General features: G+C 41.7%; 1 protein-coding gene across 1 annotated transcript in view; it reads right to left on the reverse strand.

Annotated features, from left to right (window-relative positions):
* Positions 1 to 491: 491 nt before the first annotated feature.
* Positions 492 to 16,524, reverse strand: part of UBE2D2 (ubiquitin conjugating enzyme E2 D2) — a 44,412-nt gene continuing 28,379 nt past the window's right edge. Inside the window, exon 7 of the mRNA XM_064161371.1 lies at positions 492 to 2,363. Coding sequence (XP_064017441.1) covers positions 2,318 to 2,363 — 46 coding nt within the window. The 3' untranslated portion in view covers positions 492 to 2,317. The remainder of the gene's footprint in view (positions 2,364 to 16,524) is intronic.

The following is a 16,524-nucleotide window of genomic DNA, read 5'->3' on the forward strand; positions in this document are numbered from 1 at the left end:
GCCACCAAAGCATCACTTCTGTGGATGATGCTTCAAGGTCCCTTCCAACCCTAACATCCTGTGACTCTGTGAGCTGGGAGGGTCAGTGCAGAGCAGAGGAGGCTGAGGGCAGAGCTCATTGCTCTCTGCAGCTCCCCGAGAGGAGGCTGCAGCCAGCTGGGGGTGGGGCTCTGCTCCCTGGTCTCATCAGGCGAGAGCAGACAAAAGGGCCTGAAATTGTGCCAGGGGAGGGTTAGGTTGGAGGCAAAATGCCTTTGGTGCCAGAGTGGTCAGGGGTTGGCACAGGCTGCCCAGGGAGCTGGTGGAGCCCCCACGGCTGGAGGTGTTCCAGAACCGTGTGGCCATGGCACCTGGGGTTTGGTGCCCACGCTGGGGCTGGGCTGGGGTTGGTCTGGATGACCTTAGAGGCCCTTTCCAAGCCAAAGCCCTCTCCCTGCTCCTCTCCCCTGGCGCAGGCAGCAGCAGGACACAGACCAGACAAGAGGGACAGCTTTAGACCAAAAGCAGTGGACATTTATTCCTCATTTGTGCAAGAGTGTCAAGATGCATCTGAAGATGGGATGGGCGCCAGGGCCCCGTGGCCGGAGGGAGCTGAGGGGGCCACAGCCTCTGCCCCTCCATCGATGGCTTTGATACAACTCTACGGGGAGGAGATACTTTGCAGACTCACCTACAGTCACACCGACAATGCTGGCAGTTACACGGAGGGAGGGGAGAGGGGAGGGAGGTTACAAAGGAAAGGCTCCGACTAACAGCTGCCACCCAGGGGCCAGCCACGACTTTGTTCCAAAAGACATCAAAGAAAGAGAGAGGAGGGAAAAGAAAAACTCCAAGAAGCCCCCCCCAAAAAAAAACCTCAAACAAACTCCAGACACAAAGGAGAACAATTCCCAACCTGGAGGAACATCTGCAGATGTTTAGTGCAAAGTAAATGCCGTCAGAAGCTACATCTGATGAAGGTTTGTGCCGCTGCGGTCGCCTGGGGACCCTTTTGCCATCCATGATCGCGCTTCGCAGGAGGTCTCCACTTACCTCCAGGGCACAGGCAGCCTGCTAGGTCCCGGGCAGGCTCGGGAGCAACACCTCTGGGCTCTGCCAAGCAGTCACTGAGCAAAGCTGCCGCCGCGGTTGAACAGTCGAGGAGGAGGCTCCTGGCGCCCCCCGGCTCCGCTGAGCGCTCTCGGCTGCGCCTCTGTCCCGTCCGCGGCTGCAGGGCTTCCAAAGGCTTCCAGAGGGGATCCACCGCCAGCCCCGAGGCTGTGCCGAGCTGCTCCTCACCATTAAAAGCCCACTGAGACCAAGCTGGATGGAATGACTCGGAGGAAATCAGTTTATTACACAGATTAATCATTGGCCACCGGTACAAGCTCCCGGGGAGCGCTTGGCTCCTCACTATACACAGAGGCTGCTGTCAAACGGGGGGGTTCGGCTGGGAGGGGGGGCGGGAGGGGCTTGGTTTGGGTTTGTTTGGTTTTTAAACCCTCACATCCGGACCTAATGCAGTTAAAAAACCAAGACCCAACCCCGAGCCCTCAAGGAAAAACAACCCAAGAGAGGAAGAAGAGCTACGAGCTAGGTACTGAGTGAGGAACCACCTACAGACCAGAGGAGGAGGGAGGGGAGGGGAGAGAGGCGGAACAGAACCATCTCAGCGGCACCTGGACGCACCAAGAGCTCCAACACCCTCTGCAGACCGGGGCTGGCTTTACCACTCCCACCTCCTCCTGCCCTCGCCGCGGGAGCTGGGCACAAGTTTGTCTCTGCTCGCTCAGCACATTTCAGCCTAAGGTGTAGGTCCTTCGGGAGTCAGCACAGGAACAGCTGCCAGCTCTTCACCTTTGCCCTCTCATAACTGTTATGAGTTTAAAAGGATTCCACTTCCAAACCCTGCACAACCAGAGGGTGGCTCCCCAGACCTACCCCCCCCCGCCCCCAGCACCGCTCCCCCCCCAGCCACCCTTTTGCCTGGCACCCCTACAGTCTGGCTTCGCGGCAGGAATGCTTTTAGGCTCACAAGGTTACGAGCGGAGAAGCAGCAGCTTTGGACACACACAACGGAAAAAAAGTTCTCTGCTAGGAGTCAGTGTTGGTGGGGGAGGGCAGAGGAGGTTTGGGGGTCGTTGTTCCGAGTATGTACAACACGCAGCACTGCTGGGTCAGGTAAACATGTGCACGGGGGAGGAGGAGGAGGAGGCGTGGGCTCATAGAAAGCAGTCAAATGGAAATCAAAAGGACTTTCTCTCTCTCTCTTTCTCTCTCTCTCTCTCTCAGAGTTCCCCTATCTGTATCTGTAGAGGGCATCCCATAATTGCTGCTGTTACATGGCGTACTTCTGAGTCCATTCCCGAGCTATTCTGTTGTACCTGCACGGAGACAAGAGAGTGGCAGGAAGGTTACTCAACAGCAGCACCGAGGGGCACGGGCAGGGCAGCACAGAGGGCAGGGCACAGGGTGGCACAGAGGGCACGGCACAGAATCATAGAATCAAGCAGGTTGGAAGGGACCCCCAAGCTCAGCCAGTCCAACCTAGCACCCAGCCCTAGCCAGTCAACCAGACCATGGCACCAAGTGCCTCAGCCAGTCTGTGCTTGAAGACCTCCAGGGACGGTGCCTCCACCACCTCCCTGGGCAGCCCATTCCAGTGCCAATCACTCTCTCTGCCAACAACTTCCTCCTAACATCCAGCTTAGACCTGCCCTGGCACAACTTGAGACTGTGTCCCCTTGTTCTGTTGCTGGTTGCCTGGCAGAAGAGGCCACCCCCACCTGGCTACAGCCTCCCTGCAGGTAGTTGTAGAGCACCTCAACATCTCTCCTGAATTGAGTGGCCCAGAACTGGACACAGCACTCAAGGTGTGGCCTGACCAGTGCTGAGCACAGGAGCAGAATAACCTCCCTTGTCCTGCTGGCCACACTGCTCCTGATGCAGGCCAGGATGCCATTGGCTCTATTGACCACCTGGGCACACTGCTGGCTCATCTTCAGCTCCTCTCTATCAGCACCCACAGGTCCCTCTCTGCCTGGCTGCTCTCAGCCACTCTGGCCCCAGCCTATAGCACTGCTTGGGGTTGTTGTGGCCAAAGTGCAGAACCCTGCCCTTGTTCAGTCTCCTGCCCTTGGCCTCTGCCCACCCATGCAGCCTGGCCAGGTCCCTCTGCAGGGCTCTGCTGCCTTCCAACAGCTCCACACTGCTCCTAGCTTGGTGTTGTCTGCAAACTCACTGCTGCTGGACTCAATGCCCTCATCCAAAGACATTGAACAGGACTGGGCCCAGCACTGATCCCTGGGGAACACCACTGGTGACAGCTGCCAACTGCATGTGGCACCACAGGGCGGCAGAGAGGGCACGGCACAGGGCGGCAGAGAGACAAATGAATAGTGGCAGGGAGGGCACTGCACAGAGCAGCAAAGAGGTGAATGGTGGCAGGGAGGGCACTGCACAGAGCAGCAAAGAGGTGAATGGTGGCAGAGAGGGCACTGCACAGAGCAGCAAAGAGGTGAATGGTGGCAGAGAGGGCACTGGACAGAGCAAAGCAGCAGAGAGATGAATGAATAGTGGCAGAGAGGGCACTGGACAGGGCAGCAGAGAGGGCTGTGGTGCCAAACAGGCTGCAGAGTGAAGAATGAGGTCTACAGGAGACCACCAAGATGCTCAGAGGCTGGAGAAGCTCTGCTGCGGGCACAGGCTGGCACAGCTGGGGCTGTGCAGCCTGGAGAAGGCTCCAGGGAAAACTCAGAGCAGTCTTCCAGTGCCTCTCCAGGAGAGCTGGGGAGGGACTTGTGACGAGGGCTGGCAGTGCCAGGATGAGGGATAGTGGCTTTGAGCTGAGAGAGATGACTGAGAGCGGAGATGAGGAAGGAATTGTTGGCAGTGAGGGTGGGCAGAGACTGGCACAGGCTGCCCAGGGAGGTTGTGGAGCAGAGAAGCACAGAACAGGATCAAAGATCTGTGCTCCACAACCTCCCTGGAGGTGTCCAGACCAGGCTGGATGAGGCCTTGAGTGACCTGTTCCAGCAGGAGGTGTCCCTGCCCATGGCAGGAGGTCAGCACTGGCCGAGCTCTGAGGTCCCTCCCAGCGCAGGGCACTCTGGGCGCAGGCAGTGCTGGCAGGTGCCCAGCAGGGGGGAAGTTTGGTGCCCCAGGAGGCAGCAGGCAGGGCAGAGGGGTTTGGCTGTGCCCATGGCCCTAGGGACACCGCTCGGGGGAGAGGCTCTGGGCCACAGCTCTGCCACTTTCAGACACTGTTTTGCTTTTCTTCTCTCCCTGCATTTTTGGGTAAAGAGTTGGGAATTTACTGCTTAAAAACCCAATTCCTCTGTAAAAACCATTCTGAGTTTTACAGCTGCTCTGATTTGCCAACTGCTATGGGGCTGGAAAACCATTTTATTCCTGAACATCACTTCTCTGATCATTCCCAGCTGAAAAGAGTTTCTTATTTTTAAAATGTTTCCGTTTTGAAGTCATTTTTTAACAGGTTTTTTTTTGGGGGGTGCTGGAAGGGGTTTGGAGCAGGGCAGCAAGGCTGGGGAGGGGCCTGGAGCACAGCCCTGTGAGGAGAGGCTGAGGGAGCTGGGGGGGTGCAGCCTGCAGCAGAGGAGGCTCAGGGCAGAGCTGATTGCTGCCTGCAGCTGCCTGCAGGGAGGCTGTAGCCAGGTGGGGTTGGGCTCTGCTGCCAGGCAGGCAGCAGCAGCAGAAGGGGCCCCAGGCTGCAGCTGTGGCAGGGCAGGTTGGGGCTGGCTGTGAGGAGGAAGCTGCTGGCAGAGAGAGTGATTGGCATTGGAATGGGCTGCCCAGGGAGGTGGTGGAGTGCCCAGCACTGGAGGTGTTGCAGCCAAGCCTGGCTGGGGCACTGAGTGCCATGGGCTGGTTGGTGGGGCAGTGCTGGGTGCTAGGCTGGGCTGGGGGAGCTTGGAGCTCTCTGCCAGCCTGCTGGGGTCTGTGATTCTATGATTCTCTTTTTTAATTACTTTTGGTTTCTTTTTCTTTTCGTTTTTATTTTCTATGTTTCAATATTTTTTCATCATTTCTGATTTGTTTTAAAGCATTTTTATTTTCTGTAGGCTTTCGAAAATATTTCAACAGGTTTTAAATGGTTTTTGAACTCTCTTTGGTTTGATTTTGGTTTTTTAAGTTGTTTTTCAAACTTTATAAACAATTTAAATATTTTTTTTTTGTTTTAAAAATATTTTTAACAGTTTATTGTATTTTTTGTTTTATTTTGCTTTTTGATTTTTTTCAATAGTTTTAAATATTTTTTCACTTCCTTTTTTTTTTAAAGTTTTTCTTTTGATTTTTTTGACATTTATTAAATAGTTTTAAAATATTTTCCAATCATTTTCTTTTTTTTTAAGTTTTTTTATTTTTTTCAATAGTTTGAAATATTTTTTCAGTTCCTTTTTTTTAAAGTTTTTATTTTGGTTTTTAACATTTTTTACACAGTTTAAAACTATTTTTCAATCATTTTCATTTTTTTAGGTTTTTTTATTTCATTTTTTAAAATAATTTAAAATATTTTTTCAGTTCCTTTTTTTAATAAAGTTTTTATTTTGGTTTTTAAAATTTATTAAATAGTTGTAAAATATTTTCCAATCATTTTCTTTTTTTTATTTTTTTTTTCCAATAGTTTGAAATATTTTTTCAGTTCCTTTTTTTAAAAAGTTTTTATTTTGTTTTTTAACATTTATTAAATAGTTGTAAAATATTTTTCAATTTTTTTTTTTTTAGTTTTTTTTAATCTTATTTTTTAAAATAGTTTAAAATATTTTTTCAGTTCCTTTTTTTAAAGTTTTTTTTTTTTTACATTTACCAAATAGTTTTAAAATATTTTTCAATAATTTTTATTTTCTTAGTCTCTTTTATTTTATATTTTTAAATATTTAAAAATATTTTATCAGTTCCTTTTTTAAAAAGTTTTTATTTTGGTTTTTAACATTTTTTACACAGTTTAAAACTATTTTCCAATCATTTTCATTTTTTTAAGGTTTTTTATTTAATTTTTAAAAATAATTTAAAATATTTTTTCAGTTCCTTTTTTTTAGAAAGCTTTTATTTTGGTTTTTAACATTTATTAAATAGTTTTAAAATATTTTCAATCATTTTAATTTTTTTATTTTTTTCAATAGTTTGAAATATTTTTTCAGTTCCTTTTTTTTTAAAAGTTTTTATTTTGGTTTTTAACATTTATTAAATAGTTGTAAAATATTTTTCAATCTTTTTTTTTTAGGTTTTTTTAATCTTATTTTTTAAAATAGTTTAAAATATTTTTTCAGTTCCTTTTTTTAAAGTTTTTTTTTTACATTTATTAAATAGTTTAAAAATATTTTTTCAATAATTTTTATTTTCTTAGTCTCTTTTATTTTATATTTTTAAATATTTAAAAATATTTTTTCAGTTCCTTTTTTAAAAAGTTTTTATTTTGGTTTTTAACATTTTTTACACAGTTTAAAAATATTTTTCAATCATTTTCATTTTTTTAAGGTTTTTTATTTCATTTTTTAAAATAATTTAAAATATTTTTTTCAGTGCCTTTTTTTATAAAGTTTTTATTTTGGTTTTTAACATTTTTTACACAGTTTAAAACTATTTTTCAATCATTTTCATTTTTTAGGTTTTTTTATTTCATTTTTTTAAAATAATTTAAAATATTTTTTCAGTTCCTTTTTTTTATAAAGTTTTTATTTTGGTTTTTAACATTTATTAAATAGTTTTAAAATATTTTTCAATCTTTTTTTTAAGTTTTTTTTAATCTTATTTTTTAAAATAGTTTAAAATATTTTTTCAGTTCCTTTTTTTAAAGTTTTTTTTTACATTTATTAAATAGTTTAAAAATATTTTTTCAATCATTTTTATTTTCTTAGTCTCTTTTATTTTATTTTTAAAAATATTTTAAAATATTTTATCAGTTCCTTTTTGTAAAAGTTTTTCTTTTGGTTTTTTACATTCATTAAATAGTTTAAAAATATTTTTCAATCATTTTTATTTCTTTAGTTTTTTTATTTTATATTTGTAAAGAGTTTAAAATATTTTTCAGTTCCTTTTTTCAAAAGTTTTTATTTTGGTTTTTAACATTTTTTAAACAGTTTTAAAATATTTTTCAATCATTTTCATTTATTTAGGGTTTTTTTTTCAATAGTTTTAAATATTTTTAAGTTCCTTTTTTTTAAGTTTCTTTTTTGTTTTTAACATTTATTAAAGAGTTTTAAAATATTTTTCAATCTTTTTTTTTTTAGGTTTTTTATCTTATTTTTTTAAACAGTTAAAAATATTTTTTCAGTTCCTTTTTTAAAAAGTTTTTATTTTGGTTTTTGACATTTATGAAATAGTTTAAAAATATTTTTCACTTTTATTTCTTTCGTTTTTTTATTTTTTCAATAGATTAAAATATTTTTTCAGTTCTTTTTTTTCCTTAAAAGTTTTTATTTTGTTTTTTAACATTTATTAAACATTTTAAAAATATTTTTCAATCATTTTCATTTTTTTAATTTTATTTTTTCCAATAGTTTAAACTATTTTTTCAGTTCCTTTCTTTTTAAAGTTTTCATTTTGGTTTTTAAAATTTATTAAATAAATTTAAAATAATTTTCAATCATTTTAATTTTTTTAGGTTTTTTATCTTATTTTTTTAAAATAGTTTAAAATGATTTTTCAGTTCTTTTTTTTAAAGTTTTTATTTTGGTTTTTAACAATTATTAAGTAATTAAAAATATTTTTCAATCATTTTTATTTTTTTAGGGTTTTTATTTTATTTTTTAAATAGTTTAAAATATTTTTTCAGTTACTTTTTTAAAAAAGTTTTTATTTTGGTTTTTAACATTTATTAGTTTTAAAATATTTTTCAATTTTTTTGTAAAGTTTTTTTTATCTTATTTTTTAAAATAGTTTAAAATATTTTTTCAGTTCCTTCTTTTAAAGTTTTTATTTTAACATTTTTTAAGCACTTTGAAAATATTTTTCAATCATTTTACTTTTTTAGTTTTTTTATTTTATATTTTCAATACTTTTCTAATATTTTTCTTTTTTTTTAAGGTTTTAATTTTTTTAATATTTTAATAATTTTTCAATTTAAAAAAGTTTTTATTTCGGTTTCAAATTTGTTTTTAAATCATTTTACAACATTTTTTCCAATTTTTTTTTTGGTAGTTTTTATTTTGGGTTCTTAATAGTTTAATATTTTCCCAATTGTTTTGTAGTTTTTATTTTGGGTTCTTGATAGTTTAATATTTTTCCAAATTTTTTTTAGTTTTTATTTTGTGTTTTTTTTTTTTTTTAATTTTTTAAAAAATATTTTAAATTTTTTTTTCCAAATTTTTTGTTGTTTTTATTTTGGTTTATTTTAAATCTTTTTAAATAGTTTTAATTATTTTTCTTCTTTTAGTTAATTGTTTTTATCTTTAATATAGTTTAAAAAATCCTTTTCCTTTTTTTGTTTTAATTTTGGTGGTTTTTTTAAATAGTTTTTTCAAGAGTTTAAAATATTATTTAATCATTTTTGGGGTTTAATCTTTTATACTTTTTATTTTACAATATTTTAATTTGAATCAGTTTCTATTTTTAAACTGCCTTTATTTTAGAATATATTTTTAAATCATTTCAGCTTTTAGACGTTTTTGCTTTAAAATCCTTTTCATTTTTACAATAATTTAGTTTAAAACCATTTTTATTTTGAAGTTATTAAAATCCTTTTTGCATTAACATCAATCAAACTTTTTGCAACTTAAAATTCTTTCTTCAAAGTCTTGAAGAGTTTTTTAATTGTTCTCATTTCAGGCTTCAAATCACAGACCCCAGCAGGCTGGCAGAGAGCTCCAAGCTCCCCCAGCCCAACCTAGCCCCCAGCCCTGCCCAACCAACCAGCCCATGGCACTCAGTGCCCAGCCAGCCTTGGCTCCAACCCCTCCAGCCACAGCCACTCCACCACCACCCTGGGCAGCCCATTCCAGTGCCAATCACTCTCTCTGCCAACAGATCATCTAGTCCAGCCTCCCTACTATGAGCAGGGACATCTCACTCAGAACCCCACCCAACCTGGCCTTGGACACTTCCAGGGATGAGCATCCCAAAAAGACAGTGCAGAAATACCTTCTTCCAACCTGAGTGGACACTGTCCTAGGTGTCCTCCACGCTACTGCCTCTGAACACTGGACAATCTTTAATGTCTTTGTCAGCATGGTTCTTGCCTGCAAAGGGATGGGCTCTTGGGCCACTCATTCAGATGGAGAAAAGAACAGAACCCTGCATGACTTGATCTGGCCTCACCAGACATTTGGTGCAGCAGAATGGGGAACCAGAGCATCATCTCCCACCTTACACGTCTGGACCGTGGACCATCTCTCACAGGTTTCAAAGAGAGGCTTCAGAGCTCTTCTGCCTACTGGGTCTCCTAGTACACTGAGAAGCCCTTTTTGCCAGGGTTGGAATTGGAGGGGTTGAGGGCACTGTGTGTGTTGCCTCCTGACTGCATTTCAGGGTGCATTTTGAGTGCATTTCCCCCTACAAAATTAAGTTAGGGTCTGCTCCGTTCACTAGGTCTTGACCATCTGCCAAGCCTTTGCTCCTCATGCATATGCAAATCAAGAGCCAGGAGGCTTGAGGTCTATTTTATTCAAACACAGGCAAGCTCTACACACTCTACTGTCTCCCTGAAAGCACTGAAGGTGTAGTGGTAGAAGATGTAAACTCAAAGGGGAGCAAAGTTTCCTGCTGTACCAAAAAAGTAAGGGTGCTTTTTGCTACCTTGGGTACCTGCTTCTGAGCAATGAAAGCACTTCCTCCTCACAGCCAACAACTCCCTCCTCACAGCCAGCCTCAACCTCCCCCAGCTTCTGATTAAAGTTTTGTGTCTCTGAGAACTCTTCAGGTTCCAAGCTTTTATTATTATTTTCACTTTAAACTAATTTAAATCATGAGTGTAGGAAATGCAGAAATTAAAATAATTGTGACGATGGGAAATGATTTTTAAACTCTTTTTAATGTTTTTAAAAGCTTTAACAGGAGCTTTAATCCTGATTTTGGACATCTTTTGTTTGAACTCTAAAACTATTTTCCATTTCAAATTAGGGTTCTAAACCTTTTGCACTTCGAAGCTTCTCCAACTTTTGGGTTCTAAATGTTTTGCATTTCAAAGCTTCTCCAATTCAACATTTGGGTTCCAAACCTTTTGCACTTCAAAGCTTCTCCAAATTCAGCTTTTGGGTTCTAATCCTTTTGCACTTCAAAGCTTCTCCAAATTCAACCTTTGGGTTCTAAACCTTTTGCACTTCAAAGTTTTCCATTTCAACTTTTGGGTTCTAAACCTTTTGCATTTCAAAGCTTCTCCAATTTCAACTTTTGGGTTCTAACCCTTTTGTACTTCAAAGCTTCTCCAATTACAACTTTTGGGTTCTAAACCTTTTGCATTTCAAAGCTTCTCCAATTACAACTTTTGGGTTCTAAATCTTTTGCATTTCAAAGCTTCTCCAATTTCAACTTTTGGGTTCTAAACCTTTTGCACTTCAAAGCTTCTCCAAATTCAACTTTTGGGTTCTAAACCTTTTGCACTTCAAAGTTTTCCATTTCAACTTTTGGGTTCTAAATCTTTTGCACTTCAAAGCTTCTCCAATTACAACTTTTGGGTTCTAACCCTTTTGTACTTCAAAGCTTCTCCAATTACAACTTTTGGGTTCTAAATCTTTTGCACTTCAAAGCTTCTCCAATTACAACTTTTGGGTTCTAACCCTTTTGCATTCCAAAGCTTCTCCAATTACAACTTTTGGGTTCTAAATCTTTTGCACTTCAAAGCTTCTCCAATTACAACTTTTGGGTTCTAACCCTTTTGCACTTCAAAGCTTCTCCAATTACAACTTTTGGGTTCTAACCCTTTTGCATTCCAAAGCTTCTCCAATTACAACTTTTGGGTTCTAACCCTTTTGCACTTCAAAGCTTCTCCAATTCAACCTTTGGGTTCTAAGCCTTTTGCATTTCAAAGATTGTTCCATTTCAACATTTGGGTTCTAAATCTTTTGCACTTCAAAGCTTCTCCAATTACAACTTTTGGGTTCTAAACCTTTTGCACTTCAAAGCTTCTCCAATTACAACTTTTGGGTTCTAAATGTTTTGCATTTCAAAGCTTCTCCAATTACAACTTTTGGGTTCTAAACCTTTTGCACTTCAAAGCTTCTCCAATTCAACCTTTGGGTTCTAAGCCTTTTGCATTCCAAAGCTTCTCCAATTACAACTTTTGGGTTCTAAACCTTTTGCAATTCCAAAGATTCTCCAATTTCAACTTTTGGTTCTAATCCAATTACAACTTTTGGGTTCTAAACCTTTTGCACTTCAAAGTTTTCCATTTCAACTTTTGGGTTCTAAACCTTTTGCATTCCAAAGCTTCTCCAATTTCAACCTTTGGGTTCTAAACCTTTCGCATTTCAAAGCTTTTCCATTTCAACCTTTGGGTTCTAAACCTTCAAAGCTTTTCCATTTCAACCTTTGGGTTCTAAACCTTCAAAGCTTTTCCATTTCAACCTTTGGGTTTTAACTTGTAAAAGAGTTTGTTGAAGTTCTTTAAGTTTAAGCTGGGCCTTTTAAATTAACCTTACAAACTCATTGTACCTCGATTTGCACATCTCTATTAACATCAATTTCACACCCATTTTATCTGCACATCTCTCACTTTTCACTACTTCTTTATTTACACATTTAGCATTTTTATTTTCCCTATTAACATTTCTATCCCTGGATGAATTTCTCCATTAATTTTCTATTTCTAAATTAATTTCTCCACCAACTTTTCTATTTCTAGACCATTTTCTCCACTCACATCTCTACTTCTAGATGAATTCCTCTGCTAACATTTCTACTGGAAAATTAATTTCCCCACTAATACTTCTACTTCTAGACTAATTTCCCCCCTTAATATTTCTATTCCTAGATTAATTCCTCCATTATCATTTCTATTTCCAGATTAATTTCTCCACTAACTTTTCTATTTCTAGACTAATTTCTCCATTAACTTTTCTATTTGAAAAATAATTTCCCCACTAACATTTCCATTTCTAGATTAATTTCTCCTCCATCAACTTTTTTGTTTCTAACTTAATTTCTCCTCCATTACCATCTCCATTTCTGGATGAATTTCCCCATTACCATCTCCATTTCTGGATGAATTTCCCCATTACCATTTCTATCTCTGGATGAATTTCCCCATTACCATTTCTATCTCTGGATGAATTTCCCCATTTAACAGTTCCATTTCTGGATTAATTTCCCCATTAACATTTCTATTTCTGGATGAATTTCCCCATTTAACAGTTCCATTTCTGGATGAATTTCTCCTCCATTAACATTTCTATTTCTGGATGCATTTCCATCTCTGGATTAATTTCCCCATTAACATTTCTATCTCTGGATTAACTTCCCCACTAACATTTCCATTTCTAGATTAATTTCTCCTCCATCACCACCTCCATTTCTGGATGAATTTCCCCATTAAAGACTTCCATTTCTGGATGAATTTCCCCATTAAAGATTTCCATTTCTGGATGAATTTCCCCATTAAAGATTTCCATTTCTGGATGAATTTCCCCATTACCATTTCTGGATGAATTTCCCCATTACCATTTCTGGATGAATTTCCCCATTACCATTTCCATTTCTGGATTAATTTCCCCATTACCATCTCCATTTCTAGATGAATTTCCCCATTAACATTTCCATTTCTAGATGAATTTCCCCATTTAACATTTCCATTACTAGATGAATTTCCCCATTAACATTTCCATTTCTGGATTAATTTCCCCATTACCATCTCCATTTCTGGATGAATTTCCCCATTAACATTTCCATTTCTGGATCAATTTCCCCATTAACACTTCCATTTCTGGATCAATTTCCCCATTAACACTTCCATTTCTGGATCAATTTCCCCATTAACACTTCCATTTCTGGATGAATTTCCCCATTTAAGATTTCCATTTCTGGATGAATTTCCCCATTTAAGATTTCCATTTCTGGATGAATTTCCCCATTAACATTTCCATTTCTAAATTAATTTCCCCATTAACATTTCTATTTCTGGATTAATTTCTCCATGAACATTTCTATTTCTGGATTAATTTCTCCATTAACATTTCTATTACTGGATTAATGTTTCCATTAATTTTCTATTTCTAGATTAATTGCCCCATTAACATTTCTATTTCTAGGCTGATTTCCCATTAACACTTCTGGATGATTTTCCCCATTAACACTTCTGTTTCTGGATTAATTTCTCCTCCATTAACTTTACTAGTTCCACATTCATTTCCCCACTAACATCTCTGTTTCTAGATTCATTTCCCCACTAACATTTCCATTTCTAAATGAATTTCTCCTCCACCAACTTTTCAATTTCTAAAAGAAATTCTCCTCCATTAACATTTCTATTTCCACATTAATTTCTCCATCAACATTTCTATTTCCACATTAATTTCTCCATCAACATTTCTATTTCTAGACAAATTTCCCCATTAACACTTCTATTTCTGGATTAATTTCTCCATTATCATTTCTATTTCTAGATGAATTTCTCCACTATCATTTCTATTTGAAAATTAATTTCTCCATTAACATTTCTATTTCTAATTTCTCTCTTTGCACATTAATATTTTCATTAATTTCTCTCTTTGAGAAATTGACTTCTCCACTTTCACCTTTAGCATGACCTTAATTTCTGTATTTGCACATTTATCATTTTCAATTAATCTCCTCTATTTGCACATTGATGTGCAGGGACCTGCACTTTGGCCACAACAACCCCAAGCAGCACTGCAGGCTGGGGACAGAGTGGCTGAGAGCAGGCAGGCAGACAGGGCCCTGGGGGTGCTGGCAGAGAGGAGCTGCAGAGGAGGCAGCAGTGTGCCCAGGTGGGCAGCAGAGCCACTGGCATCCTGGGCTGGCTGAGGAGCAGTGTGGGCAGCAGGACAAGGGAGGTTCTTGTGCCCCTGTGCTCAGCACTGCTCAGGCCACCCCTGCAGTGCTGTGTCCAGTTCTGGGCTCCTCCACTCCAGAGCTGCTGAGGTGCTGGAAGGTGTTTGCAGAAGGGCAGCAAGGCTGGGGAGGGGCCTGGAGCACAGCCCTGTGAGGAGAGGCTGAGGGAGCTGGGGGTGTGCAGCCTGCAGCAGAGGAGGCTGAGGGCAGAGCTCATTGCTGCCTGCAGGGAGGCTGTAGCCAGGTGGGGTTGGGCTCTGCTGCCAGGCAAGCAGCAACTGAAGAAGGGGACACAGCCTCAAGCTGTGCCAGGGCAGGTTGAGGCTGGGTATGAGGAGGAAGTTCCACACAGAGAGAGTGATTGGCACTGGAATGGGCTGCCCAGGGAGGGGGTGGAGTGGCCATGGCTGGAGGGGTTGAAGCCAAGGCTGGCTGGGGCACTGAGTGCCATGGTCTGGTTGGTTGGGCAGGGCTGGGGGCTAGGCTGGGGGAGCTTGGAGCTCTCTGCCAGCCTGCTTGGTTCTATGATAATGTTTAATTCTTTCCCTGTTTGCACTGATCATTTTTATTCTCCTACTTGCACATTCACAGCTTTCATTTCATTTCTCTCTTTGCACATTGACCACTCCACTTTTATCTGTGCTTCTAATTCAAATCTTACTGTTTGTAAACTTATACAAATGCAAAACTCACTTAACATTTATTTGTACATCCAGCATTGAAATGAAACTTAAACCAATTCCCTTTGCAGCTTTATTTGGTAGCTAACTGTAGATTTATTTGCACTTCTGTACTCCTTTGGAATTAATTTCCCTTTTATTTTGGGGGGGGTAAATGTTAACACTCTTAATTTTAAAAGTCAATTTGCATTTTGCCATTTAGATCCTGAAGGCAAACTGAGAAGAGTGTCCCCACTTCAGAACCACCCCAGGGGGTTTTGTTTGGAACAATCCTTCATTCTTTTCTAATTTCTTCTCTTTTCAAGTGCCAATTGAAATGGATTTCCTCTTCCACAGCACTCTCCCTTTGCCAGCCTAAGCCTGCCTGTGCTGCAGGTCCCTGCCTGGGCTCAGTCTGCAGCTGGCAGTCAGCACAAAGTGCAGCACAGCTGCAGCCACCAGCTGCAAGAGCTGCAGCAGAGCTCCTCCCTGGGTGGCTTTTGGTGTGGTCTGCAACCTCCACGGAGGTTGTGGAGCAGAGAATTGTAGGTGTGGGGACAGGCTGGGAGAGTTGGGGCTGTGCAGCCTGGAGAGGAGAGGGCTCCAGGGAGACCTCAGAGCTGCATTCCAGCCCCTGGAGGGGCTGCAGGAGAGCTGGGGGGCAGTGTTCAGAAGGGCCTGTGGGGCCAGGCCGAGGGCAGTGGTTTGCAAGTGGAGCAGGGCAGAGTTAGGATGGACACAAGGAGGAAGCTGGGCACAGTGAGGGGGGGAGAGACTGGCACAGGCTGCCCAGGGAGGTGGTGGAGCTCAGCAGCACAGAATGGGATGTGTGCTCAAGGCCAAGCCTTGCTGTGCCCCTGGGCAGCCTGCTGCGGGTGGAGCTGTCCCTGGCATTGCAGGGGCTGGGCCAAGATGCCCTCGGAGGGTCCCTCCCAGCCCCATGCCCTCTGTGCCTGCTGGAGTCAGCTCACAGCAGCTCTGGAGCTGTGCTCCTGCTGCAGCCCTGCAGAGGGAGACTCCTCAGAGCTGGGATGCTGCTGACCTCAGGCCCCCTCAGCCCCCCAGCAGCCCCCTGCCAGCTCTGCCTGCTGGCCTGGCCTTCTGCAGCACAAAGCCTTTCTCTGGCAGCCTTCTGCCACCAGCTGAGGCTGTTCTTGGGCAGATGCAGAGCACTCAGAGCTCCCTTTTGGCCCTGGCACCCAAACTCTGCCCTGGCACTTCCAGCCCAGTGTCACCTGTGAAGCTCTACCTGTGGCACAAACTCAGCTGCTCTCCTGCAGCAGCACCAATCTGGCAAGTTTGAAAGCAAATGGAAACAGGAGGCAAAAGAGAGGAAGGGAGAGCCCCCCCCCAGCCCCTAAAGAAGGGAAGAGAGCCCCAACCCTCCTCCAAAGAGGGTAAGGGAGTGCCCCACAGTGCTCTCAGACTGCATGGGGCTGGAAGGGACCCTCCAAGGGCATCTCCTCCATCCCCCTGCAGTCACAGGGACACCCAGAGCAGGCTGCAGAGAGCCACAGCAAGGCTGAGCTTGGATGTTTGCAGGGCTGAGGCCCCAGGTGCAGCCCTGGTTCCAACCCATCCTGGGCCATCTCCACAGGACCTCTGGCACCTGGGCCACCAAGCAGAGCCCAGCAGAGGTCTGAGGGGAAAGTGACTCCTGGAAGTCTTCACCTCTGCCCCACCTCTGCATCCCCAGGGAACCAGCACGGCAGGTTTGGGCTGTGGCCTTGTGGAGAAGGCTGCACTCGTGTGCCCCTGCCCCCCCCAGCCCTCCTCACGCCACCAAGCCCATCATCTGGCACCTACCAGCCCTGCCAGGCTGGCTTCTGGCTGCCTGTGGCTGCTCTGGTGACCCTCAGGACACCTCCACTGTCCACCAGCCTTGGTTTCACCTCTGAAGCCACAGGTTTCTCCTCTTCCCCAG

Source organism: Pogoniulus pusillus, chromosome 22 (genome assembly GCF_015220805.1).
Source record: "Pogoniulus pusillus isolate bPogPus1 chromosome 22, bPogPus1.pri, whole genome shotgun sequence".
NCBI lineage: Eukaryota > Metazoa > Chordata > Aves > Piciformes > Lybiidae > Pogoniulus > Pogoniulus pusillus.